Source organism: Carcharhinus amblyrhynchos, chromosome 28 (assembly GCF_965287045.1).
Source record: "Carcharhinus amblyrhynchos chromosome 28, sCarAmb.v2.hapA, whole genome shotgun sequence".
NCBI classification, from domain to species: domain Eukaryota; kingdom Metazoa; phylum Chordata; class Chondrichthyes; order Carcharhiniformes; family Carcharhinidae; genus Carcharhinus; species Carcharhinus amblyrhynchos.
The window spans coordinates 6,457,898-6,484,581 of NC_137351.1; the positions used below are offsets into that span (position 1 = coordinate 6,457,898).

Below are 26,684 nucleotides of genomic sequence, written 5' to 3' on the forward strand. Positions count from 1 at the left end.
ACACCCTTACCCCAACATTCCAATGGACTGTCATTCCCAGATTATTAGTGAGGTTTAACATTAGAAGATTTTGGAAATGTAACTTTAAATTTAGAGTGAATGAAGGGAGTCATGTGACCTACCCTCAGGTCTGAGTGGCAAACCTGGGGATTTTGATTGTTACAGATCAAAAGGAGGTTGTCTGTATTGCTGACGAGGCCAAGGTATTTAGGTTTGGAGACAATGCTGCACTCTGACTTTACCACAAGTACAGCCGAGTCTCTTAAAATCTCTGAAAGGTGCAAATAGCCATCAGGTTGTAAACAGCTGTGCTGAAAATTATTCATTTAATTCCAAGAAAATAAGTTGGGGGGTCAGTTTTACCTGAATGCCATGTTGCCATGGGAAAAGAGAGCAGAGGAAGTCATTGAGATCAGAATACAGACTTCCCTATAAATCACTGAATATGCAGACAGCAAAGGTTGTGTGGCCAGCAGAGAGAAAAGGCTACTTGACTTTTTAAGCTAACATACAATGACACAGAAGGGAGACAGTCTTTGGTCAAAGAGATGCATATTCAGCCTTTTATGGTTTCTTATAATTTGTTCTGGCCAGAGGGAAGAAGAATTATTGGAATGGGCTTTGCTATCAGTAGCAGATTTAAGGAAAAAAATTGAGGGAAGTGCTGATGGCATCTTAAGTTACTACTGAGCAAATTGGGGATATAGAAACCCATTGAAAGTGGGAATAACTGTTTGCCAAAATACTAATTTTGTGGAGAGTGCAATGGATGGTAAATATACAAGGGGAATGTTACTTTTCATAATTAAAGTTGCCTACAAAATATTATTCCTGTTTTTTAAAAGTAATTTTCCACAGTAGAAGTTTAAAATGTGAAAGCTCGTTAGGCCATTCTTTTATCTAATAACTGGAAGTTTGTACATTTTCTTACAAGTTACCCATCACTGGAGAAAAATGCTGCATTAAAATTTATTGCATCATTGCCTACACAACGTATTACGCACCGGAATTTTGAACGGGAAAACTCCTTGCTGCCCAAGGCTCCCTCTTAATTTACTTAAAGCCTAAGCTTGCTAACACATGGTTACTTTGACTCACCCAATCTTCTCTATTCTCTTCAGTCTTGAGTGTATTCTATAAAAGTCTTTAAAAAGTGTAGTGCGGTGTATTTGTATTGAAATATAAAGTCAAATTAGAAATCATATATATGTGTTCCAATTCTGTCCAAGATTGATGAGTTGATTCATAACTTCTATATTTTTATTTGAGGTTCCACTACATTATCTAATCTGTACTAAAGTCTGTAATTTAGTCCTTAACCGCACAAGACACACTAAATATACTGTATTTGACTGTAGTTCTTTGATTTACCCAAACTTTTGATACAGCATGCATTGCTTACTCACAATTACAGACTGTGATTTGATTTAGAGGCCAAAATGTTATGTTAAAAAAATAGATCCAACACAGGTACAGAAGGGCAATTAACTAGAATTTTAAAATCTGTCTGAAGCTTTTTTAGAACTTGCTCTCAATAACAAATCAACAAATCAATGTGTAAAGTGTGATGATTAACTTTCCACTTGCCTTGGTGAGTGAAGCTCCAACAACACTTAAGAAACATGACACCATCCAGGACAAAGAAGCCTGCTTGACTGGCATGCCACTTACCACCTCCAACATTCACTCTATTTACCACCAGACAATGGCAACAGTGTGTACCATCAGAAGATGCACTGCAGCACCTCACCAAGCCTCCTTCAGCAGCATTTTCCAAAGCTGTGATCTCTTAATACTTAGCAGGACAACGGTAACACCAAGGGAACACCATCAGCTGCAAGTTCTCCTCCAAACCACACACCATTCTGACTTGGAACAATATCACCATTCTTTCACTGTCGCTCAGTGAAAATGCTGAACTCACTCCCTAGTACCACAGTGTGTTGATACCACACAGACTGCAGCAAGATGATGGCTCAACATCACTTCTCAAGGGCAAATTAGGGATGGGCAACAAATGTTGGCCTAACCAGCAAGACCTACATCCCTTGAAAGAATAATTACAACTTTAAGCCAGCAATTATTCACTATAAAATTCAGATTCCTACGAGAAACGCATGCATCATTAAACAATTTCAGGTTTTTTTTCCCCCTCTTCTCCTGAAGAAACAAAAGGTTTCTGGAAGCCATATGGTTCCTTGTACAAAGCACAAATGTCCTTAAACACAAATGTCAAGTTTGCTATTAAAGCCCTGACCTTTTCCTTACCTGATACACTTGGCCAGTGTTTGTTGAATTATGTCACAGAAAAGGAGTATGTTTTGTTTTCTTTCATTCCTATCTTTCAGTCATAGCCAGAGAGACGCCTTCAAAAACTATTTTCTCACTAGATGTTTGCCTTAGTGTCCCCAAGGATCTGTGGCTCCTTCTTGTTTTGCAAATACATGCCATCATCCAGCAACATCGTCCAAAATGTTAATTTGCACGCACCGATGACACCCACTTCTACTTTACCTCAACCTTCCACTAATTGTCAAAACCATTTGTCCGACATCCATCACAAGGCAATAGACGTTTCCTTAAACGATTAAGAAAAGCAAAGCCATTGGGTTGGATTCTCTGACCCTCGCTCGCAGCCAGGATTCTCCCATCCTGCTGCAATGAACAGAGATTTGGCTGAGCGCCAAAATCTCCATCCGCGCTGGCAGTGGCGACAGGGCACGCATGGCTGGAGAATTCTGGATTTTGCCTTCAGTAACTGCTACAATTTCTGTTCCTTAGCATCATCTGTTACTTAGCCACTGATTCCATCCCTCTCCATGGCAATTGTGTGTGGCTGAACCACTGTTTACAATCTTGGTCTTATATTTGACCCCCAAAACAGTTTCTGGATACACACTAGAACCATCTATTTCTACTTCTAACATTGCCAACTAACACCCACCATCCACCTCAAGTCATCTGCTGCTGAGACCCTAAATTATATCTTTATTAGTCCTTTAGTCTCAACTTCTCTCATGCACTCCTGACCACACTCTATAAACTTGGGGTCATAGAAAATTTCCTCCAGCTTTACAACTCAAGATACCTGCCCATCTTCAGTTTCAGCTTCATGCATACCCCCAATTTTAAATCACTCCAACATTGATGGCTGTGTCTTCAGCCTCCAAGCTCCAGAACTCGAGTTCCCTCACTACCTCTCGTGCCTCCTTTACAACACTCTTTTAAACCTACCTCTTTGATGAGCTTTTGGCCATTTGCCTCAATGTGCCAACATACTAAATTTTGATTGGTAACTCTCCTGTTTTGTATAATAATTTACGATTAGCATCGAAAAGAGATGGTCCATAGGAATTTTAAAAATTTAATGCATTGCTATCTGCTCTTGAAAACTGCACTGAAACTTCTGATCGCTGGAGCTGCTCGAGGCTTGCATTGAAAGATGAGAAGCTAAGTTCCTAAGGCAAATGGATGGGTTGGGGATGTGGGTGAGGGAAATTGGCCTCAGTGTTTACAGCATGTACCCAGAAATTAGAAGTTTAATTTTTCTAACGTTTTTGGGATAACTATTGGTGTAATCCTGGCAGAACTAGCCAAAGTTAGCAAGTTAAATTGCATTTTCTGATGGTTTCCAGAAGTAGTTAGCACTTGTGGGCAAATGCTGTGCAAACCCTTAGCTATAAAGTTCTTAATAGATTCCTCAACATATCTTTGAGGTATTCCCCAAAATCTAATGCTGGGGAACTCGTAAATTATAGACATGTTTTATTATGTTAAAGGTCTTATGTACATGTTTTTGCTGTTCTCTAGTTATAGACTACTGAAGTCAACTGTCTTAGTTGAACAATTGGGCATTGTACCAGAAGACATCTGGTCTGTTTGGCTCAGTATCACACTACATGGTTCATTTAGCCTTGCTGAATCAATTTAGCATTTCAAGCTTATTTTGTTGCGCACTGGAACGAATATGTGTACGTATTACACGTTGAACCAACTCACCGCAATGCACTGTAGCCTTGACAAACACTGATGCAACAAAGCACCTTCTCCTGATTTGCTCGATTCTCTCCAAGGTATTTGCAAACAATGTTTCCACCCAGACTGAAACCCACAACGACCAGCTGTGTCTGAGGGAAGGTTTTCTTTATGTAATTTACCATGGCACCAAACTCCCACGTACAACCTATAAAGAAAATACCAGTTAACTTTCAAAGTACCAGAATGAAGTGCCAAAATAACCAAAAAACAGATTTTGCAACAATTTGTTCTAACACTTAAATCCACATTAATTCCATTCCATCCAATTTCTTCTACAGATTCTACTACCTGCACTCTGGCAATCTGACCAGTTGAGAGGCGCAAGTAGTACTCTGAAACAGGTTAGAAACATATTGAAGGGAACAAATTAATTGTCAGAAATATAACATTGCTCGAGTTGGGAATCACTTTGTCAATGGGGTGCAAGTGACATCCACCCCCCCTAGACTGGCTAACTCTAAGGGTCAGGGACAAGAGGGGGCTGCTGGGAGGAGGAAGGGGGGTGAGGAGCGGAGGCCTCAGCCTCTTAATCTGCATAACAGGTTTGAGGTTCTTGCTTCCAGGCTGGACGAGAACGAGGCAGGTGAGGTTGGTGAGCAAACTGCACACGGTACAGTGATGCAGCAGGACATAGGCAAAGAGAGGGGGAAAAGGAACGTAGTAGTGATTGGGGATAGTGGGGTGAAGGGTATTGACACTGTCCTTTGTCACAATGACAAAGTGCACAGAAGGGTGTGTTGTCTGCCTGGTGCTCGGGTACGGGATGTCGCAGCTGGGCTGCAGAGGAACCTGGAGTGGGAGGGTGAGAATCTGGTCGTTGTGGTACATGTGGGTGCCGGCGACGTAAGCAAAATGCAGACTGAGGATCTGGGGAGGGAGTATGAAAAGCTGGGAATGGAATTAAAAAGTAGAACCGACAAGGTGGTCATCTCTGGGCTACTACCTGAACCGAGTGCAGACGGGTGTAGGGTTGACAGGATTAAGGAAGTCAATGGGTGGCTCAGGGATTGGTGTGGGAGGAAAGGGTTTGAATTTATGGGGCATTGGCACCAGTATTGGGGTAGGTGGGACCTGTTTGGGCGGGATGGGGTTGGTCTGAACCGTGCTGGGACCAGAGTGCTGGCGAATCGAGTAAAGAGGACTGTAGACAGGGCTTTAAACTAATGGGGGTGGGGGGGGGGGGGGGTAGGTGATGTTACGAGGTCTAAAGTTAAGGAGAGGGTACAGGTAAGGGAAGAGGCCGAGGATGTCCCAATAATAGAGGGAGTAGGGGGCGTGAGTATGGTTGGTGGCGTTACGGCAAATAGGGTCCAGGTGAAGGCTGGGATGAAAGCTCTTTATCTGAATGCACGAAGCATTCGGAATAAAGTGGATGAGCTGGTGGCGCAGATCAACACAAATGGATACGATCTGGTGGCCATTACAGAGACGTGGCTGCAGGGTGACAGGGACTGGGAGCTGAATGTACAGGGCTATCAAGTGTTTAGGAAGGATAGGCAGGAGGGAAAAGTTGGGGGGGGGGGGGGGGGGGGGGCGTAGCTCTGCTGATTAAGGATAGCATCACGGTGGTAGCAAGGGATGATATTGGAGCCGAGGAGCAGAGGGTGGAATCGTTGTGGGTGGAGATTAGGAACAGCAAAGGGAGGAAGACGCTGGTGGGTGTCGTCTATAGGCCCCCGAATAATGATCTGGAGGTGGGGCGGGCTGTTAACGCGCAAATAAGTGTGGCGTGCAGGAATGGGACGGCCGTAGTTATGGGGGATTTCAATCTGCATATTGATTGGTCGACCCATGTTGGACGCGGGGGGCTCGAGGAAGAGTTCTTGGAATGCTGCCGGGATAGTTTCCTCGAACAGTGTGTGTTGGAGCCGACGAGGGAGCGAGCTACCTTGGATCTGGTGCTATGTAATGAGGCGGGTAGAATTAGGGACCTTGTGGTGAAGGATCCTCTTGGGGAGAGTGATCATTGTATGGTGGAGTTTCTGGTGCTGATGGAGGAGGAGGAGAAAGTGGGTTCCCGGACACGCGTCCTCTGTTTGAATAGAGGGGAGTACGGTAGGATGAGAGAAGAATTGGCGAATGTGGACTGGGGGAGCGCGTTGGAGGGAGGGTCTGCTGAGGAGCAGTGGAGGATCTTTAAGGAGATCTTTCTTGGTGCTCAGCAGAAGTTTATTCCGATGGTCAAAAAGGATAGTAGGAAGAGAGGTAATAAGCCGTGGATAACGAAGGAGGTGAAGGAAAGTGTTAAATTAAAAGCAGAGGAATTTAGAGTAGCTAAGAGTAGTGGGCGAGATGAGGATTGGGAGAGGTTTAAATGTCAACAAAGATTGACAAAGAAGTTGATAAAGAAGGGTAGGAGAAACTATGAAGCTGGGCTAGCGCTTAATATAAAAAAGGATAGCAAGAGTTTTTATAAATATATAAAAAGGAAGAGGCTGGCTAGGATGAATGTTGGTCCTTTAGAGGATGAGAAAGGGGACCTAGTGGTAGGGGATGAGGATATGGCTAAGGTATTGAATAACTTTTTTGTTTCTGTCTTCACGGAGGAGGACGTGAATAATTTGCCGGGTGTTAGCGATGGAAAGGTGGTAGGACTGGAGGGTCTTAATGACATTACTGTTACTAGAGAGGCGGTGCTCGACAGACTGGAGGGGCTGATTGTGGACAAGTCCCCAGGACCGGATGGAATGCATCCGAGGGTTCTGAAAGAAATGACAGAGGTGATAGTGGATGCCTTGGTGGTTATTTTCCAGACATCGCTGGATTCCGGGGAAGTGCCGGATGATTGGAAAACGGCTAATGGTACGCCGTTGTTTAAGAAGGGTGCCAGGCAAAAGGCGGGGAATTATAGGCCGGTTAGTTTAACGTCTGTGGTGGGTAAAATGTTAGAATCCGTCATTAAGGAGGAAATTGCGAGGCATCTTGAAGGGAATTGCTTGATAGAGCAGACACAGCACGGTTTCATTAAAGGGAAGTCGTGTCTGACAAATTTACTGGAGTTCTATGAGGATGTGTCTAGGGCGGTGGATAGAGGAGAGCCGGTGGATGTGGTCTTTCTAGATTTTCAGAAGGCGTTTGACAAAGTACCTCACAAGAGGTTATTGCAGAAGGTCGAGGGACATGGAGTTGGGAGTAGGGTGTTAGTGTGGATAGAGGATTGGTTGTCAAATAGGAGGCAGAGAGTGGGGGTCAACAGGTGCTATTCGGATTGGCGGATGGTGACTAGTGGAGTGCCCCAGGGGTCGGTGCTGGGGCCTCAGCTTTTTACCATTTATATAGATGATCTGGAGGGGGGGAACCGAGTGTAGGGTGTCGAAATTTGCTGATGACACCAAGATAGGGGGAACGGCAAATTGTGCGGAGGGTGTGGAGAGTCTGCAGAAGGATCTAGATAGGCTGGGCGAATGAGCCAGGAAATGGCAAATGGAATTTAAATGTTGGCAAGTGTGAGGTGGTCCACTTTGGTAGGAAGAATGGTAGGAAGGACTATTACTTACGGGGTGAAAAACTGCAGCAGGCGACGGTGACCTCGGGGTCCTTGTGCATGAGTCGCAAAAACCCAGCTTGCAGGTGCAGCAGGTGGTCAGGAAGGCGAATGGGATGCTGGCCTTCATAGCGAGGGGGATTGAATATAAAAGTAGGGAGGTCTTGCTGCGGCTGTATAGGGCATTGGTGAGGCCGCAGCTGGAGTACTGTGTGCAGTTTTGGGCACCGCACCTGCGCAAAGATATTTTGGCCTTGGAGGGAGTGCAGAGGAGGTTTACTAGGCTGATACCGGAGTCGAGGGGGTTGAGCTATGAGGAGAGGCTGAATAAACTGGGCTTGTACTCGTTAGAGTTTAGAAGAATGAGGGGAGATCTCATTGAGACATATAAGATGATGAATGGGATGGATAGGATAGAGGTGGAGAGACTCTTCCCGCTCAAAAAAGACAGTAGGACTAGGGGGCACAGCCTCAAGATAAAAGGGGGGCGGTTTAGAACAGAGTTGAGGAGGAACTTCTTCACTCAAAGGGTGGTGAATCTCTGGAATTCTCTGCCCGTTGAAGTGGTGGATGCTGCCTCGCTAAATATTTTTAAGACGCGGGCTGATGGGTTTTTGATAAGAGAGGGGATTAAGGGTTATGGGGAGAAAGCAGGAAAGTGGAACTGAGCAGCGACAGATCAGCCATGATCTTATTGAATGGCGGGGCAGGCTCGAAGGGCTGGATGGCCTACTCCTGCTCCTATTTCTTATGTTCTTAAGGTGACTTTACAAAAACACACCAGCAATAGCTTATGTCCAATCTCCCAGTGTTGTATTAAAATTGGAAGCTGCACACAGCATGCCCTAGTTTTGCACAACAGATCATACCCACATTAACACTGAGCAAATACTTTTCTCATCAGTAATAGGTCAAAGATTTCCAATTCCAGGTTGAAGGCCGTGCTATCAAGAAGGGGTAGTTTAGACAAGGGCGGATTCTACAGAAATTAACTGATAACACATAATAATTAACCATAGTCCACCAACAGGCACTCCTCTCTGTCAGAATGATAAATGATTAAGCTGAGAGGCACCACTCCATATCAAGCATGGGAGGCAAGCCTCATTGAAATACGACAAGTACAAGGTTTGAACCAACACCAGTGGCACAATTCTGCACCATTCTGCCCATCTGGTCAACTGATACTGACACTGACACATGCAGTTGTTAAAATGTGAATGCAAAACAAAAACAACTCTAACAACCTACTGCAGGCAGAATTGTTCATACCTTCTTCCAGTCATGACCAACATGCCTACATCACAATACTGTCAGGCTTGTGCTAGTGCACTTGGAACTGATAGCTAACTACTCATTTCAGTCACGTACGTATTTATTTAGTGGAGGGCTTAATGAGCTTTGGCTTACCAAAGAGGACGACCCTTGGGGTGTTTTCTTGATTAAATTAGTGGAAAGATGAGTTAGGTATACAGGATCATATTGTCCTGTGATATTAGAAATGGGAAGAGCTAGGTTTGTAACAAAGAAAAACAGCTGAGCAGGCTGCTTAAAGATAGCAACCTATAAACAGCTCTCTCTACTAACTTTCTCTGGAAGTTCCAAAGCTGTTACAGGTTAAAGCAAGTGTGCCTGGATTTGCTAACTATTTCTAAAGTAGGCTTTAAGTCTATAAGAGAAGTATTGCTTAATTTGAACTGAATAGTAATAAACTAAACGTGAAAAGAAACAACTCTTAACTTCTAAAGATTGTTCAAGAGTTAAACTGTTTCATTTTGTTAGAGTTACATTTCATAGAATTATAGAAACCCTACAGTGGAGAGAGAGAGATCACTTGGCCCATCGAGTCTGCACCAGCCACAATTCCACCCAGGCCCTACCCCATATCTCTACATATTTACCCACTAATCCCTCTAATCTACACATCTCAGGACACTAAAGGGGCAATTTTTAAGCATGGCCAATCAACCTAACCCGCACATCTTTGCGCTGTGGGAGGAAACTGGAGCACCCAGAGGAAACCCACACAGACATGAGGGGAACGTGCAAACTCCACACAGACAGTGATCCAAGCTGGGAATCGAACCCAGGTCCCTGGGGCTGTGAAACAGCAGTGCTAACCACTATGCTACCGTGCCGCCCATAAAGTGTGTTATGAATAAAGTTTGTTTCGTTACAAAAAATCTCTAATTTGTCAGTGGAGTTACTCCTGGAGTAAAGCACCCTTTCTTCACATTTATGCCAAAATAGAAAAATTGTTGGGGTCTAGTCTGGCTTCAAAATATATCTTGGGGTTTCTGAGCTGGCACCTTAACAACAGAGATGAGGAGGAATTTCTTCTGAGGGTAGCGAATCTGGAATTTTTTTAAACCAGAGGGCTGTGGGGGTTGGGTCTTTAGGTACCTTCAAGTTGAGAGACATATTTTTAAATCAGTAATATTTTTAATCAAGAGTTATGGGAATAAGGCAGGAAAGTGGAGTTAAGGATCATCATTTTACATCAGTCATGATCTCACAATAGCAGAGTAGACTCAAAAGGCCAACTTCTATTCCTATCTCATGGTCTGCAGAGGGGTACTGGAAAATCTCTGTTCTCCCTCAAATACTATCAAGCAACCCAAAATAATTTTAGATGGAGAAGGCTATTTAATTTGTTTTGGTTCACCCATGCAGAAGGACTCGGTGTTCTTTTCTCCATGTACATCTTTATCCTCCATCCAAACAGGAAGACGGAACATCAAAGTATTGTATTCAAAGAATGGATTACAACCATGATCCAGAGGTGACAGTACAGCCAATTAAGACAATTATTGCATACATGAAAGGAATAATTTGATTAAGGACAACTTGTCTTGTTGAGATTCAAAAACATTTTCCTCAAGTCATGAACTCTTCTCATCTAGTTAATCTGGTCATTTAAAAAAGGATTTAGAACCCAGCCGTGGCACTTGGATAGGGACACCTTCAGATAACAGGGGAAATCAAATGCCAATATCAGTTGTTGAGATTTGAAAACCAGATAATTAGAGGAAGGGAAGAATGAATAAAGTAGACTTCCTAATTTGAGTTCTAGTAAAGAGCAGAAACCATATGGTGAAACATGAGATTTACTTTTTTTTTTGAGGTCAGAGGGGTGGAGGGAGAAGCAAACACATGACACGTTCAGTGCCATTTCTTTAGCAAATGATCTATTACCAAAGCGTTCAGCTGTTGTTGAGAGAAGAAATTACTAAGAACTTACATGCTTACACAGTTTTACTCCCACCCCCCACATCAATTACAGGCAATTCTGAACTACAGCAGGAGAATCAAGGCTGTTCTGCCCTTACCTACATATTGGAAATAGAAATATTTGGGTGCATCAGGCCTGTAGGGATGGGATTCACCAAACACTGGTGGATTCAGAACAGATTCATGTACTTTTGTGGCCTATTTCTTTCCATCTCTTCCAAGTCTACCTATGATGTAGCACAATTTCAGAAGTGGCCAGTTCTTGTCAAAGGATCTATTTTTGAAAGGAGTGTAGTTGACTGTCACTGTGACCGAAGAGCTATACAAAATATAACTTACTGCATAAGACGCGCATGTGTTTTAAATTTGTAAAAAAAAAATCAAAGGGTTCGGATGACAAACTATTCAAGGCTTTGTAGTTTATATCAGAGTCTTAAAATCATCTAGAAGCTTTGTAACTGAATTAAAGTGCAATGTGTTCATAACTGATAAAATTATCGTACTTAAATCAAAGTTATTTGATCTCATGCCCATCCATCAGCATTGTGTTAGACTGCTGTATGTTTACAAATAATTGTTCTGTTGACATCTGTAATAGAAATCAGTGTATTTTTTCAGAATGGGAGTGAAGGGGGTGGGGGTGGGAGGATCGCACGCATAGAGAGCTAAAATTTCTGAAAATAAATCAATTTTTGTGGGAGAGCAGGCAGAAGACCCAAATTGGGGCTGCACTGCAACGTCAAAAACAGGAGTTTTCTTGCCCAACTCTAATCACAATAGAACTACGTCAATTTAATTATTCACATGTTAAGAGATGTTTGATTAGCATTTGGCTAAATGAATCTAGACAATGCACGAGCAGGCTATTGAAATGTTAATTTTAATTTTTAAAAAGCAGGAAAAAAGGTATAAATCACTTCCAAGAAACAAGAGAAGCTGACAGGACTTTGAAATGCAGAAATATCTGCAGCAAACAAAATTAACAATTAAATATGCCTCAGACATGAGATCGAGCATTTCTCTTCCATTCAACAATATGCTCTACATACATGTTAATTTTTAAGCCAGTTCATTGTAAACAATTGTTATCAATTTGATTAAAGAATAATAGAGCTCCATATTTATCTTAGTACTATAATTCAGACATTAAGTTGGCCCTGGCAGTAGTATTAAAAATGTACAAGAAAACCAACAAATCAGCTGATGAATGTTAAACCTTTATATAATTAAACTCAGCATCAAACAAAGTTCAAACAGATGTGAAACCAAAAGGGCTTTTCAACTGATGAAGTGTTGCCAACAGTGCTGGCACTGTAATCAGATAGCGGCAGACAACAAAATACACCTCCAGTGGCACTGAGGATTCAACTGATTTTGGATTCCCACAGCTGTTAAAGGCTTACAAAACAGGGTTTTTCCTTTTCACTGGTAAGGGCAGCATCTATTGTCCATCCTTATTTGTTCTGGAGAAGGCAGTGGTGAGCCACCTTCTTAACTGTGGTGTAGGGTACAGAAATTCCATTGGCACTGCCTCTGCCATATTCTCCACATCCAAAGAGAGGACCATCGCACAACGTTCTTGCAACCCAGCCCACAAACTCCTGAGAAACTAACTTCAATAGACTGGACACTTGTCTGGATGGCTGCAAACTGTCTCTTCTGCCAGTTCTTTTTCAAGTGGCAAGTGTTCCAGAGGAATACAAAGAAAATACTTCAAAATTCACCATGAAGCTCTTCTTAACATGTGGTCACATTGAACTTAAACAATTGGGACGAGTTTACTACCATTTGTATTATGCCTTTAAGTCTCAAAGCCCTAATGATCAGGCAGGGCAGCAGTAGAGAAGGAAAGAAAAGGAAGCAAATCATGCATATTGGATTCCACTACCTTGAGGGACATCCTGCCTTACAGGTTGAGAATTGGCCTGTTCAGTCATATGAAGACCACTGCAGAAACTCATGAGCCAGTGGATGTTATCCTCGAATCAATGGACAGCTAACAACAGGGTAGGGCACATCCAACAGATAGTTTGTCTGGAGTTTTACCCAGCAATGGCGAGTGGATGGTGATATTTCCAAGTTGGGTGGGTGGGGGGGGGGACTTGCAAACGATGGTGTTCCCTTTCACCTGCTGCTTTGTTTTTGTTAGGCACTGGCGATCACAAATATGGAAGGTGCTGTTGCAGATTAGTCTTTCATGCATCAGTGATACATGAGTTGAAGTTTAAAAAAGTTGTGTTCTCTTGGTATTCACATACTTTAAGACAATTCATATTTCCATTTGCACCAGTACCTATGTAGCCACCAGGGTCAGATGAGATCAAGTTTGGCAGTAACCGCACCCCCAATTCCTTCCAAAAAATACAAAGCACTTTTTTTAAAAACATGTGGAACATGGACGTCGCTGGTTGGCCAGCAAATGTTACCCATCCCTAATCACTCTTGAACTGTGGGGCTTGCTAGGCAATTTCAGAGGGCAGTTGAGAGTCAACCACATTGTTGTGGCTCTGGAATTGCATAGAGGATTATCCTATAATCTCCAGTCTTTTGAAACCCAACAATTGGTTTCCAGCACAAAAGTAGGGAGCTTTGAAAATGAGGACAAGGACTGGACTTGGAGGGTATAATTATAGTACAGTTTGGAAAGAGAATAAGATTACACATTTTAGGAGGAAAATGAGGAATGGAAGTGAAAGGGTGCAAGTCTAATGGTTGAAATAGAAAATTCTTTGAGTGCAAATGGAGGTCGATAAAGCCGTAAATAACATTTAGGTTTTATAAATTAGATATGCAGTTCAATGTAATGTTAAATCTGCATGACAGTCACCAGGCCAGATAATGTTGTACAGTTGAGGAATTTATTATAGAAAGTAGGCTAAAATTATAGTGACTGTTCAACACAGATTTGTCAAGTTGACATCTGGGTTAAGAGACTTGAGATACCGGGACAAATTCCATTGCAACAAACATTAAGAGGTTATTTAAATGGTTAAGGATTTTATAGGTTAAATAGGCTGAGATCAGTGCAGCTTTTCAAGCATTAATAAATATTTGCAGCATTGGGAGTTAAACAGCAAATGGGGGAAGTGAAGGATGCATCACTTTAGGTTTGTTAAGCAGAAAGTTGGGCAAGGTAAACCAAATAACTTACTGTGCTGTGACAGCTTTCATGATACCAACTGTTTACCTCCTTCCTCTTTCTACCTCCTCTATCACTCACCTGGGACCACATGATTAAATATAAAACTTCTCAAATAATATTTTTTTCAATTTACATGAAGTGTGGTAACAAACTTACAGCAGGGAAAAATACCATTTTTGACAAAACCCATGCTGATTTAAATGAGAACTCAATGACCATTACACATATATCCAGTGCTGCTCCCAACTGTGGTGTTCGGAGATGTCCCCAACTTGGCAATTTTGAAAAAATTAATAGAATCTTTAGGACATGAAATATAGACAGAGCTTTTGTCAACTTTGCTCTACTTCAAAGCATTTTTGGTTCCTTGTTGAGCATCAAGACTCCATATCTAACATGGAGATATTAATTTGCTTCTATTGTCCTATCATATTCCATTACACTATTTTTAATTGCTAACACATTCAACTGTTGCTGTTTCTACATCAGCTGTTAGAAATGCTGCCTGCACATTAAACAAAGCCAGTTGAACTCTTCCCAAGAGGTTAGGTAGCAAAAAATGAAAGGAAGTGAACATAGACCATGACTGATATACACTGTTTGTTAGTTCCTCCTATCAGAAAGCACAATAATGAACACTCTGAAGATGGCACTTACTTTAGATATTCAAAAGGTGATCTCTGAACACTAATAATCAAATTCATATCAATGGTACACACTTTATTTTCCTGCACTTTTGTCCTGATTGTGCTCTTGTCAAGATACCCTCTGGCAACTCCTTTAAGCGCTACTCCATGTACAGTATGAATCTATACAAATTAGTACAGGCAGATTATTCCACTGTAGTAGTTGCAAGGATTGGGGACCACCAGTTAGCATAACAGTTTATTCACAAGCGTATAAATATACAGAGCACTTTCACGATGTTAAAACTTCCAGTCGCAGGATTGAATCTGCCTGCAAAAGCCCACACTCTACACCAATTCCCGCACTCATACCCCATTAGGTGATCTGATCACATGACCCTCTCAACATATGTCTCTTAAAAAGGCCAGCGACAACATCCACCATTGGCAATGTTAGGACAACTGTAATTCATTGCCAAACTTGAGGTCACACACTTCCCGCCAGGACAAGAATCTAGTTTTTCTCCCCCTTTACGCTACACTGATAGCAGCCAACTTGCCAGCTGAGATCATCTCACCCAGAACAGATTAGGGATGGAACCTTGAAATTTCTGATCTAGATACCTTGGCTCTACACTAGAAATTACCAGTTGAACTACTGGCAAAGCCATGTGAAGATTCTGGTCACAGTTTTTAAAAATCACGAATTCTGAGCAAATCATCCCTCATCCAAAAATGATCTTCGCTTCACTGCACAATCCTTTCCTCAAAGCCTCTACCTAATAATGCAGTTGTTACAAGGCATTAAGGTGTATTGCTTGCTCTGCAATAAAAAACAGCAAACTTAAGACCTCTGTCCAACGTACAGATGTGCTTGATTTGCCCGAGTAGCAGGTAGGAGCTGGAAACTGGGGAGGAGGGGGAGAGCAGGGGACTGAGGGGGAGGTGTTTGGAAAGAAAGGAAGAACAGTACCAATATGAACTGCAGCAAAGGGCAGTGGGGTGGAGTGAGGGAAGCAAGGAAGGAACAAATGAGTCAGTCCATCAACTGGGAAGTAAAGGGAAAATTTGGATTTTAAAAAATTAACTTAATTTAACCAAACCAGAATTAATAGCAAATATTCACAAAACACTAATTTTTCCACAAGAAATGGAAAATATCTGCAAATTTTAATCATGTTAAACCTGGCAATGGAGGAGCATGACTAGAAATTAAACAGCACAACGGCATACAAATTGTTAAGTCTTATCTGTGCTTTCATTGTGAAATACAAACTTCATTTCTGCAGTACCCTGCACTGTCGGACTTAAGTAAACATGGTAATTGCACTGTAATAAGTGTGGGCTTTCTGGCAAATGCAGTGAGCCACTGAAAAGGTTAAACTACTTATTTTTTTACTGCACATTTATCTTGTGCACAGAAACAGAATGTTAACTGTACCATTAAAATTTTGCTTGAAACACAAATAGGAATTAACATTAAATCTGTGGGAAAAATAGCACCATGACAATAGCACCTTCTGTCCAGTACACATAGTTCTCTCCACATGAAAATCTGCCTCTGCCTCTCAGCTACAAACCTATCAGTAAGACACAATGATGCAGCTATTTTAAACCTTTCTTTGAGGTCGCTCCAATGTCATCACTGAATAAAGCAGCCAGAGTCTCCCAAAACTTTAAAAGGGGCACACTGAAATATCCTCAGAATTGGACCAGGCACCAAAACCTCAAAAATATGCGACTGGCAAAGCAGACATCATACTAGCTAGTTGCATTTCGCCAAACAGATAATTGGAAAAGCTCGCAATTTGAAGTTGCTGGCATCTGGCTTTCTTCCATGACTCAGGCTGTGACAATGTCAGAATGGCCTCATAGCTAATTATGCATGTGAGAGGCAGCTTTAATATGTCATGGCCATTATATAAATGCAACTAAAATAAACAAAATACTGCAGATGCTGAAATCTGAAACAAAAACAGAGGAATCTGGAAAAACTCAGGTCTGCCAGCACCTATCAGGAGAGAAACAGTTAACGTTTCAAGTCATGGACCCTTTGTCAGAACTGAAAGGAAGGAAAAACGTTAGAGCAAAAGAGACTGCAATAAAAAAATAGTAACTGTAAGAACAAATGGACAAGTGTGAAGGGGAGGAGATGTTGTGCACTGAGGCTTTACATGTATGGAATATTCTTTTAAAAAAGGAAAAGAGAATGGGGGTGGGGGGAGTTTAAGATGGAGTTTTTTTTTTTGAGTACGGTCTGTATTTGTCCAGAGGCACTTGTTATTTGCAACTGGTGTACTTGGTGACCACCTTGGTGCCCTCAGAGACTATGTTTTGCCAACTCGCCAGGCAGCAGGAGGCGGACGGTGGTCTGGATTTCCTGGGAGGAGATGGTCTGCCACTTGCTGTGGCAGATGAGACGGGAGGCCTCGCAGGCAATCCACTTGAAGATGTTGTTGACGAACGAGTTAATGACACTCAAGGCCAAGGAAGAGATATCAGTGTCCAGATGGATCTGCTTCAGCACCTTTCAGATGTAGATGCTGTAGCTCTCCTTGCGGCTCTTCTTAAGCTTCTTCTCGCCCTTGGTGCGCCTCTTGGTGGCTGCTTTCTTCAGCCCCTGCTTGCTGTTGCTTCAGGCATCACCTATTGAGCTGAAGGATGGAGGAGAAAGGTCAAAATATAAAGTTGCCATACTCAACATGGAGTCTCGAGGGCTGCAAAGTGCCCGACTGGATGATGAGATGTTGTTCCTCCAACTTGTGCTGGGCTTCACCACAGCATTGCAGTAGACCAAGGACACGGTTGAGCACATTCGGCAACTTTAGATTTTGACCTTTCTCCCCTATCTTAAATACTCCCTTTCGCACCTGACCATCTCTCACTTGTTCTTAAAGTTGCTACTTTTTGTTGCAGTTTCTTTTCCTCTAACATTTTCCCTCCTTTCCGTTCTAACAAAGGCTCAAAACGTTGACTGTGTTTCTCTCCTAATAGAAGCTAGCAGACTAGCTGAGTTTTTCCAACTTCCTCTGTTCTTGTTATGGAAATGCAAGTAGTTGTTATTGCTGTTGAAGTGAAATAGGACTGAAATAACCAGTTTCTGCTGCAATGGAAAAATTACTTCATTATGGAACATTAGGACAAGTTTGTTTTACAAAAAACTGTTTAATTCTCTTGTAGTTATGTCCATTGCTAAAAGTATACCCATGACCAACGCATAATAAATTTTTCTCCCGTTCAAAAATTCAGAATGTAAACTTCCTTACCGTACGTAAACATACGAGGAGAAGTGAGCTCAATATTTGGCAATGCACCAAGATGGTTAAGAACAGCACATCGGTAGCCATGCTTCTGGGCGTAGTCAACAAACGTTCGTATATACTGCTTTTCACTGTGATTGGCTATCCCAGGGCAAATCACCATAGTAATATCGTCTAGCAAATATAGGACATAGCAGCATTAACACAAATAGTGAATTTCATTTCAAACATCAATTCACAATCGTTTTACTAAATGTCTCAAATCTTAACAGAAGATGCTTGTTTGAAATCAAAAAAACCATTTGTTATAATCAACCTCTTTCAATTACACCAACTTAATTCCCAAGTTATTTCTGCAGAACTCATTTGGACTTTGATGCCTGTTATGGTAAATAATTCCACAATTCTCGTTCCCTTTGAATAAAAATATTTTGCTCAATCTCATTTCATATTCTAATTTCCACCCAATGGCAATTTGAGGTGAGTAATAAATGCTGGCCTTGTCAGCAGTGCCCACATTCTCTGAATTAATAAAGAAAACTTTTAGCTTTTAACGTGTGTTCTTGGTATTTGACTCTGCATCAATGAACAATTGGTCTCCTTCAATTTTATCAATCCCTCTGCAACCTTGTAAACCTAATGTCAACCTCCACTTTTCTAAAGCATACAAGCCCAACTTCATTAAAAACTTTCCTTATAAAATTTAATCTTGTTTTTCTTTTGAAACTTCTGTATCCTGGAGACAGATCTTGATTAGGCGACCAGAATTAGATCGTTCAAGATGGGGTCTAATGTCTTGTACATCAGTCTAGCAAAAGTATTCTATTTTCATGTAGTTTGCAGCACAGTGAGCTGAATACTGTCGTAATCTAATGTGAGCCTTCGAAAAGAGTTAGTGAGCAGCAAACAAGATCAGAAACCAATGCCAATTTACCCATACTTTCCCCAAACCCAGCAGTGCAGACAGCGGTACATCACCTTTGCTGCAGGGGTCAGCTAAATAAACTAGAAAGTGAACCTGCCACCCTCCTGCTTTCACAACCATGTACAAAAGAAATGGGTGACAATATTGCACCTTTAAGAAATGTTTTCAATCATTTTTAAAAAAGTTTGTTCTAACATCAGTGCCACTGGGTTACTGCACCAGCATAATTGCTCCTAATTGCTAGAAAGTTTTTTAAATCTGGATTAATGTTGTTCTGTTGTTTTTAGCATTTTCTCTTGGGTTTGCAAAGCAGGACTTGATTAGATTGAAAAAAAATCAAATGAATGGATGGAGCTGGGCTTACAGAGAAAAATCAAGCTTAGTCTGCTGCTTGGGGCGTTGAGGTGTCGCTTTCTCTATGCTTCTTTATCTCTCTCTGGAGTTGGAGACTGGAATCTGCCAGGAAATAAGTCTCTTTATCTGAGATTCTGCGGTGGTGGTGGTGGATCCTTCTCTGGAAACTTTTGTATAGGAGTCAGTTGTCTGGATCTCTGTCCAGGACTATTAAAAGGCTAGAAATCTAGCAACCATGTGGGTATCTGTTTCTGTGCTGATTTTTTTAAAAAAGGGATTCATGTCTCCAAGGGGTACTGTTTACACTGGAATTATACAAATAGCAATAGAAATAGTTAAGAATTTTACCTTCTCATGTTGAAGTATTTCCAAAATTTGGCCTCTTTATTTTTGTTATATTTTATTTGTGTTGTTAAATGTAAAGGTTGTTTTGATAAAAACTTCCTAGTGGGTCAACTGAATCATGCCTGAAGCGAAACACGTTATGCCAAAATCATAAAAAGTTAAGGTCTAGGCTAACTTCACAATATATCTTGGAGTTTGATCTGTTTCCTAACAAAGACAACACCAAGAAAACTTTATTACAATAAACCTTAATCAATTTGTATTCAGCACAACGTCGTTCCACTTACCTCCAGTGTTATGCTCTGCCAAAGGCTCAAAAAGATCCCACGTAGCAGTCGCTCCATCAGGCATAGAGATATATTTGCGGAGACCATAGGGATGAGGAGAGCTTACACGTCCCATTTTACCATATAATGCAGTCTGTACGTGTCCACTCTTTCCCCAGATCAGGGGTGGGATGTATCTATTCATTAAATCAGATTTCAAAAACACTGGTTACATAAATTGACTTGCTTGTGCATATCATTTATTCATCTCTCCTTTCGTCCATTTCCATCCTGCCTACCCTCCAAATGGTCAATTAGCTTGTTAGCGATGCAGAGCGACACCAACAAAGCAGGCTCAATTCTCATACTGAAGCTGAAGTTATTCTCAACCTCGCCCCTCAGGTTAAATCACTACAGTTCAGCTCTCCACTTTGAGGGGCTATGCTCATCTGGGACTATGGTGACTTTTAGCATTCAAACCAAAGCCACAGGCCTCTGTAGCTAATGACACTTTTAACTACTAATGCCCAATCAGATCTCTACCTTTTCTGCCTCTCCAATAAAATCAGCTGCGAGAGGAAACTCAACAAAGGCCCTACAGCAGTAAAACTAAAATATGATTTTTTTAAAAATATTTTTAAATATTTGCCACACATCAAATTTATAATTAATCTTTTATGCTGATTCTCTCTCCTTTTACACTAGGTGTCACAGAGGCCACAACTAGAATTGTAGAGTTTTGGTATCCTTATTTAAAGTGGAATATATCTGCTGCATAGACTATTCAGAGAAGATTCATCAGTTTGTTTGATTCTTCAGATGAAGGGGTTGTCTTGCGAGAAAAGACTAAGCAGGTTGGGCCTCTACTCATCGGAGAGCAATCTTTTGAAATATATGTGATTACGAAGAGCTTGACAGGGTAGATGCTGAAATGTTGCTTCCTCTCATGGGAAATCTAGAGCTAGGGAACGAATTTAAGACTGAGATGAGGGGGAAGTTACTCTCATGTAGTAGTGTGAATCTTTGGATTTCACTAACATAACTCTCTTTGAATATATTCAAGGTTGAGCTGGATAGATTCTTAAAATATAGGGAAGTCAAAGGGTTATGGGTAACAAGCAAGAAAATGGAGTTGAGACCAAGGTCAAGTCAGCCATGTTCTTATTTGTTGTATTCTTAAACTGATTGCTCATTTCACTGGGAAAATTTTACATTCATTTATATGCTATACAACATCACCGTTGGTCCACAAAAAAAATCTTCCTGTTAACTTGATTTACCACCGAGGCTGCAAGACTCTAAATTTAAAGAGACTGCAAAACAGTACAAATCCACCAAAAGGGAAAAAATACTTGTTTTGTCAGAGAATGGACTTTGAGACAAATTATAAGGTAATCAGTGACAATTAAGCTGATAATTTTTGTGGTCAAGACTTAGGAACTTTTTGTATGCAACGTATGCAAAATTAATCAGTTTTCTTTGGAAAAAAATCTCAGTGCGTCTATGTCAAAGAACATTTTTTTGGGAAGTGGAGGGGTTGTTTTGTATGATGGTTGCACTATGCTCTAATATGTACTATATTAGAGATACTTCACCTGTGATCAGACAACAATGAAGTCACATATCACTCAGGATGGAACTTGCTTTCCCAACTAATGACTGACAAATGAAAGCTTTTTTAACCTTCAAGTGAAGTGGCTGATAGCATTCATTATGTATCAGTTTTTACATCATTTTCTACATTCTACCCATCCGGTTACTTGGCATTTCAATCATACCTCCAGTACAATATCTAGAAACCATGACACATTTAGTTTTTACATGAAACATTAGAACCAAGTTTTGATATCAAGCGTCATTGTTGAGTCATCTTGAATTAGATCGCATGAACACTATGTCAGACTATTTTACACATAATTGAATTGGTCTTCTGGAATTTTTAATTTGTGCTATACTTCCAGGACATTATCCTCTACCTCGCTAAATAATAAATGCTGTATTGAAAGCTGTTGATAGAAGCAATGCAATTAAAGTTAATTTAATACACCAATGCAGTGCTGTCAACAGTTAGGTATATCTTCTAATTTTATTTCCATTCAGTGTAAAATTAAGTAGGGTTGGCACATTGCAGTTACATCTTATAATGCTTTACTCATGGACAGCACCGTTACACTCAACTATTGTGAAAGTAGATTCTATTGCAATGTTAGGAGAGGGTTCTTACTTGATGACTGACTAATGTTTAAAAAAATCTAAATAAAAAGTTTGAACCATAATTACTTTGGATCAATGTATAGCCCAAGACCAGCATCTGGTAGCAGTCTTGCACTCCTTGTCATCACTGTGCAATCTATGGTTAGGATTGATGACCCCCACGGAGACAGTATCATAGATTCCCTACACTGCAGAAGGAGGCCATTTAGCCCATCGAATCTGCACCAACACTCTAAGAGAGTATCTTACCCAGGCCTACCCCTGTCCTATCCCAGCAACCCCATGGTACTTACCCTGCTACTCCCCTAACCCAGACATCTTTGGTCACCGGGGCAATTTAGCATGGCCAATTCACCCAACCTGCACATCCCTGGATTGTGGGACAAAACCATAACACCTGGAGGAAACCAATGTAGACATGGGGAGAACGTGCAAATTCCACATGGACAGTTACCCATAGCCAGAATTGAACCTGGGTCCCAAGTGCTGTGAGGCAGCAGTGCTAACCACTGTGCCACCATGCCACCCCAAATTAAACAAAAACGGAAAATGCTAGAAATGTGGAATCAGCACCTAATAAGATGGTGATTTTTCAGGTGGAGACTGAGTTTTGAAATTTGCTGCATATTCACAACATTTTCTATTTCAAATTTTGGTCACTCCCCATTTATCTTTCCAGTTATATTAAATGATGCATCTGAAGATGCATTAAAAATCTTTCCACTGACAGAAAAGCTGTATATCTGACCACTAAAACTATGGCTGATCACAACAGAAGCAGTGCTGCACATGTTAGAAGTTGGCTGGTAGACCACCACAGTAATTACACTGCCTGAGCTATCAGGTGTTAAGTCACTAAGAGCAGTATTAAAATATCATTGTACCTAAAATTTTTTTACAGGGTTTAAAAACATTCAGGATAAGGTCTTCATTACTTAATTTTAAAGTTAAACAGGAAATAATCTGGTACACCACAAAATGCACAATTATCAGCAGATAAAGTTAATGGAAAAGGATATTAAAAATTCAGTCAGCCATGTGAGATTGTGTTGAACAGTACTCAAAGATCACAAAGCCCAGTGAACTATCTCCACCATAAAACCTGAATATAAATGGAGCAAAAGGTGACCAAGAAATCAAAGTTTCAGATTTTACAAGGTTAATTTATAATGTTACAAAATCTTCACATTCTGAAACTTAAAAAACAAACGTTTACAAAGTAACACGAAAGAAAACCCAGAACCTGTAAATATTGTATGGTCTTAGAATAGAAAGATCATACACCTTTAAGAGATCATGTTTCTCTGGAATGCAAGATTGAAAACTAGCTTCTACACTACTAATTGTGGGGAATGCAGGCATTAATTTTTAAAAATTAGAGGACGCTACTGTAAAATGAGCAAGTACTATGATTAAGCTCATATTTGAGGGGGAACTGGTGTTAAAATTATAGATGAACAAATCTACTCTTGGGTTTTAGTAAAGTCAAATGACAGTGCTTCAAATTTTCATACTATGTCTACTTAACCTGTGAAACTATATCTAATAGTACAATAATAACTTGGTCCATGTCATCATGGGTCATTTCACTGTGCAACAGCAGGTTTACAGGTCAGTCATTGCTAATTGGTAGTATTTTGAGGGAGTGAATGAACTACATTTCACAGAAAATGTGTTGACTTAAATGCAATTTTACAGTCTATTGGTCTGAAACATAAAAGCTTAGCAACAACACGTATATTTCAAGAGAGTTCATACATTATTCACCCAAGTCCATTCAACCCAGAATTTGGTCTTGGATTGGTTTTCAGTTGTAAACGATTCTCTACATACCTAACATTGAAATACCACTGACAAAATGTTTTTTTTGGCAGCCAAACATCAACCTGGAAAAGCAGCCCAAAACTCAGTTATCTCTGCTTTCTTGCAAATTGCTCAAAATCTAGTGTAGTTAGCAACACAAATACAAAAGAAAATGTCCCTCTCTTGGAAGATTAAGTTGTCCCTTCTTTTCTATTTTTCACATGGTCCAAAATCTAAAGTCTTTCACATCACAAAAGGATGTGATTTGGCTCAAATGGATTACATCAATTCAGCTGTTCTGAGACTGATGTTTACAAAAGAAACAATTGTCTCTCAGGAAAATTAAAACATTTCATGTATACCAAGTCACTCTGAAGTACCACTCCAGACAATTAGAAACATGGCAGCCACTTTACACAAAGGTCAAAAAAACAATTAGATAAATGATCGATTTGTCTGGTTTTGAAGCTATTTGTCAAAAGAAAGAATGTTGCTCAGACTGAGCTCCCTTGTCTTCAAAAATAAATCTGACCAAAAACAGTTTAAAGTTTATTTAGTGTCACAGATAGGCTTACGTTAACACTGCAATGAAGTTTGTGAAAATCCCCTCGGCGCCACACTCTGGCACCTGTTTGGTTACACCAAGGGAGAATTTCACATGGCCAATGCACCTAACCAGCACATCTTTCAGACTGTTGGAGGAAACCCATACAGACACAGGGAGAACGTGCAGACTCTGCATAGACAGTAACCCAACCCAACCCAGGAATCAAACGCGAGTTCTGATGCCTTGAAGCAAAGTGCTAATCACTGTGCCACCCTGTTCATGTAGGCTAGACTAGACCCTCCTTTCAATACCTTACTTAAAAAAAGGCCCTCCCTCAGAGTCCACTATTTCAGTGACGTACGAGAATGTTTGCCTAGATTGTGTGTTTGAACAGGCAATTTCTGATGACAAATAAGTATCTACAAGAGGAGATGCAAATATAATGCACAAAGAGTCAGGCTTTTTAAAGAAGGATCTTTAAAATTCTTCCTGCCATGTACCAATATGTTGGGCAGATTGTTATCACAAGAGAGTCAAGGATTTTGGGACAGTGGTTTGGCAAGCAAGAACATAGACAATCTTTTTGAATGGTGGATTAGGCTCAAGGGCCAAATGGCCTACTACAATTTCTTTTTCTTATGAAGATATACATAAAATCCAAGAATTTTGTACAAAAACTCTATATTGCTGCATTGATTCAAGTTGCACTCGAGTCCAAAGATCACCTACACCTCACACAAACTTCAGCCAAACTCTGTACAAATAAACATTGCTTACAACACAGCCCAGGTGAAATCATTATGTCATTTACATAAAACAATGATTCTACAGGATATTCTGTCACTGACTTCTGAAAAATCTAGCATAGAAAATAAAGAGAAGCATCATAACGGATAATTCCTGGACACCAAATGATCAATTAACCAGCTATATAAATAAACACATTTATGAAATATTCAGATTATTGCTTTGATGTTGGCTCAGTGCACAAAGAGAATGTAACACACCCATTTAAACTAGTGATTCAAGGGGCAAGACTTAATTTCTTGCCTGTGCTGAGTTAGCTGATCTCAGCCAGTTGGGCAAGTAAGTAAAGTCACCATAGTCCCAGATGACCATAGGCTGACTGGTAGTGATTTAACCTGAGATTCATCAAGTGGAACTTCATGAGTAACTAAGCCTGTATGGGAATTGAACCTATGCTGTTGGTGTCACTGTATCACTAACCAGCTGTTCGGACAACTGAGCTAAACTGACCCCAACAGATGTGGTACATTTGTTGGCCTCAGTGACCCTGTGTGAGGGGAATTGACAGAAGCAAAGGAAAAATAGAATTATTTCCATGTTTAAACATGAAGCAGTCATTAAATGAAGATGCAACAAGTTACCATCTTGCATGTCATTTCCATATGGTATCTTTGTGTAGACTGTATTGTTATATTGACGATACAAACATTTCAAGACAGCTCTGTTGAGCCACCATTTTAAAAGCAAATATTTATATAAACTCCAAATGCAATACAAACATAGCAACTGTGTACATAATGTTCACTGAACCACAGATACCATCAATGTAAATAACTGCAAGAAAGAGAGGTGGCCTCTCAAAGACAGACTTGCATTTGACAGTGCCTTTCATGTGCTCGGGACGTCAAAACTGCTTCAAAGCCCACGCACATTTCTGAAGCAAAGACAAATGACGACCAAAGTTTTACCAACATCAAAATAGATAAATGACCAGTTAAACTGTCGGCTGTTGCTCTTTTCAATAGTGCTATAGGCTCTTGTGCACACTAATACAGAAATGGGGCTTGGCTTTAATATATCAGGATTGACATCTCTGGCAATGCAGTCCCTCTTTACTATTTTGTTGAAGTATTAAACTAGATTATGTGCTCAAATTTGTAATTTAGCTTGAACCCTAAATGTTCTGACTCAAAGGGGTCCAATCTGAGACTACATAGGATGGTGTACTATGGTGCTATGTCATTTATTTACCGAGGATCCAAGTTAACAGAGGATATTACTGCTCTTCCACTAGTGACAGATAAGCACAAAAGTCATTTGCCAATATTTTTTGGGAAAAATTCAAACCAAGTGAATCACATGCAGAGATGATTTTACATTATCCTCAAGTGGATTAGCTGGATACATCAAAGCCCACTACTACAGGAAGTTTTTCATTCTTCTGCATCTCAAGTTTACAGGGAAAAAAAAAAATCAAGGCTCTCATAAGTGTCTCGGGAAGAGAAAGTCAATTCAAATTTCCTTTATAAATCTCATGCGATTGTTAATGAAATACAGTTCAGCAAATGTCTCAAGAGCGCGAGTGTAGGATTTAAATTCCCAAACCTAGACATATGTGGAATCCAATCCAACATATTCCTGTCCACCCAAGCATCGAGTGCCAGTTCTTCATGGTTTATATTTATTTAATAGAGTAAAGGCC

General features: G+C 40.6%; 1 protein-coding gene across 1 annotated transcript in view; it reads right to left on the reverse strand.

Annotated features, from left to right (window-relative positions):
- Positions 1–26,684, reverse strand: part of LOC145359701 (monoacylglycerol lipase ABHD2-like) — a 74,335-nt gene that overhangs the window by 29,282 nt on the left and 18,369 nt on the right. The window contains exons 4-6 of the mRNA XM_080214463.1: positions 19,693–19,868; positions 17,788–17,955; positions 4,000–4,183 (exon numbers count right to left, since the gene is read on the reverse strand). Coding sequence (XP_080070589.1) covers positions 4,000–4,183; positions 17,788–17,955; positions 19,693–19,868 — 528 coding nt within the window. The remainder of the gene's footprint in view (positions 1–3,999; positions 4,184–17,787; positions 17,956–19,692; positions 19,869–26,684) is intronic.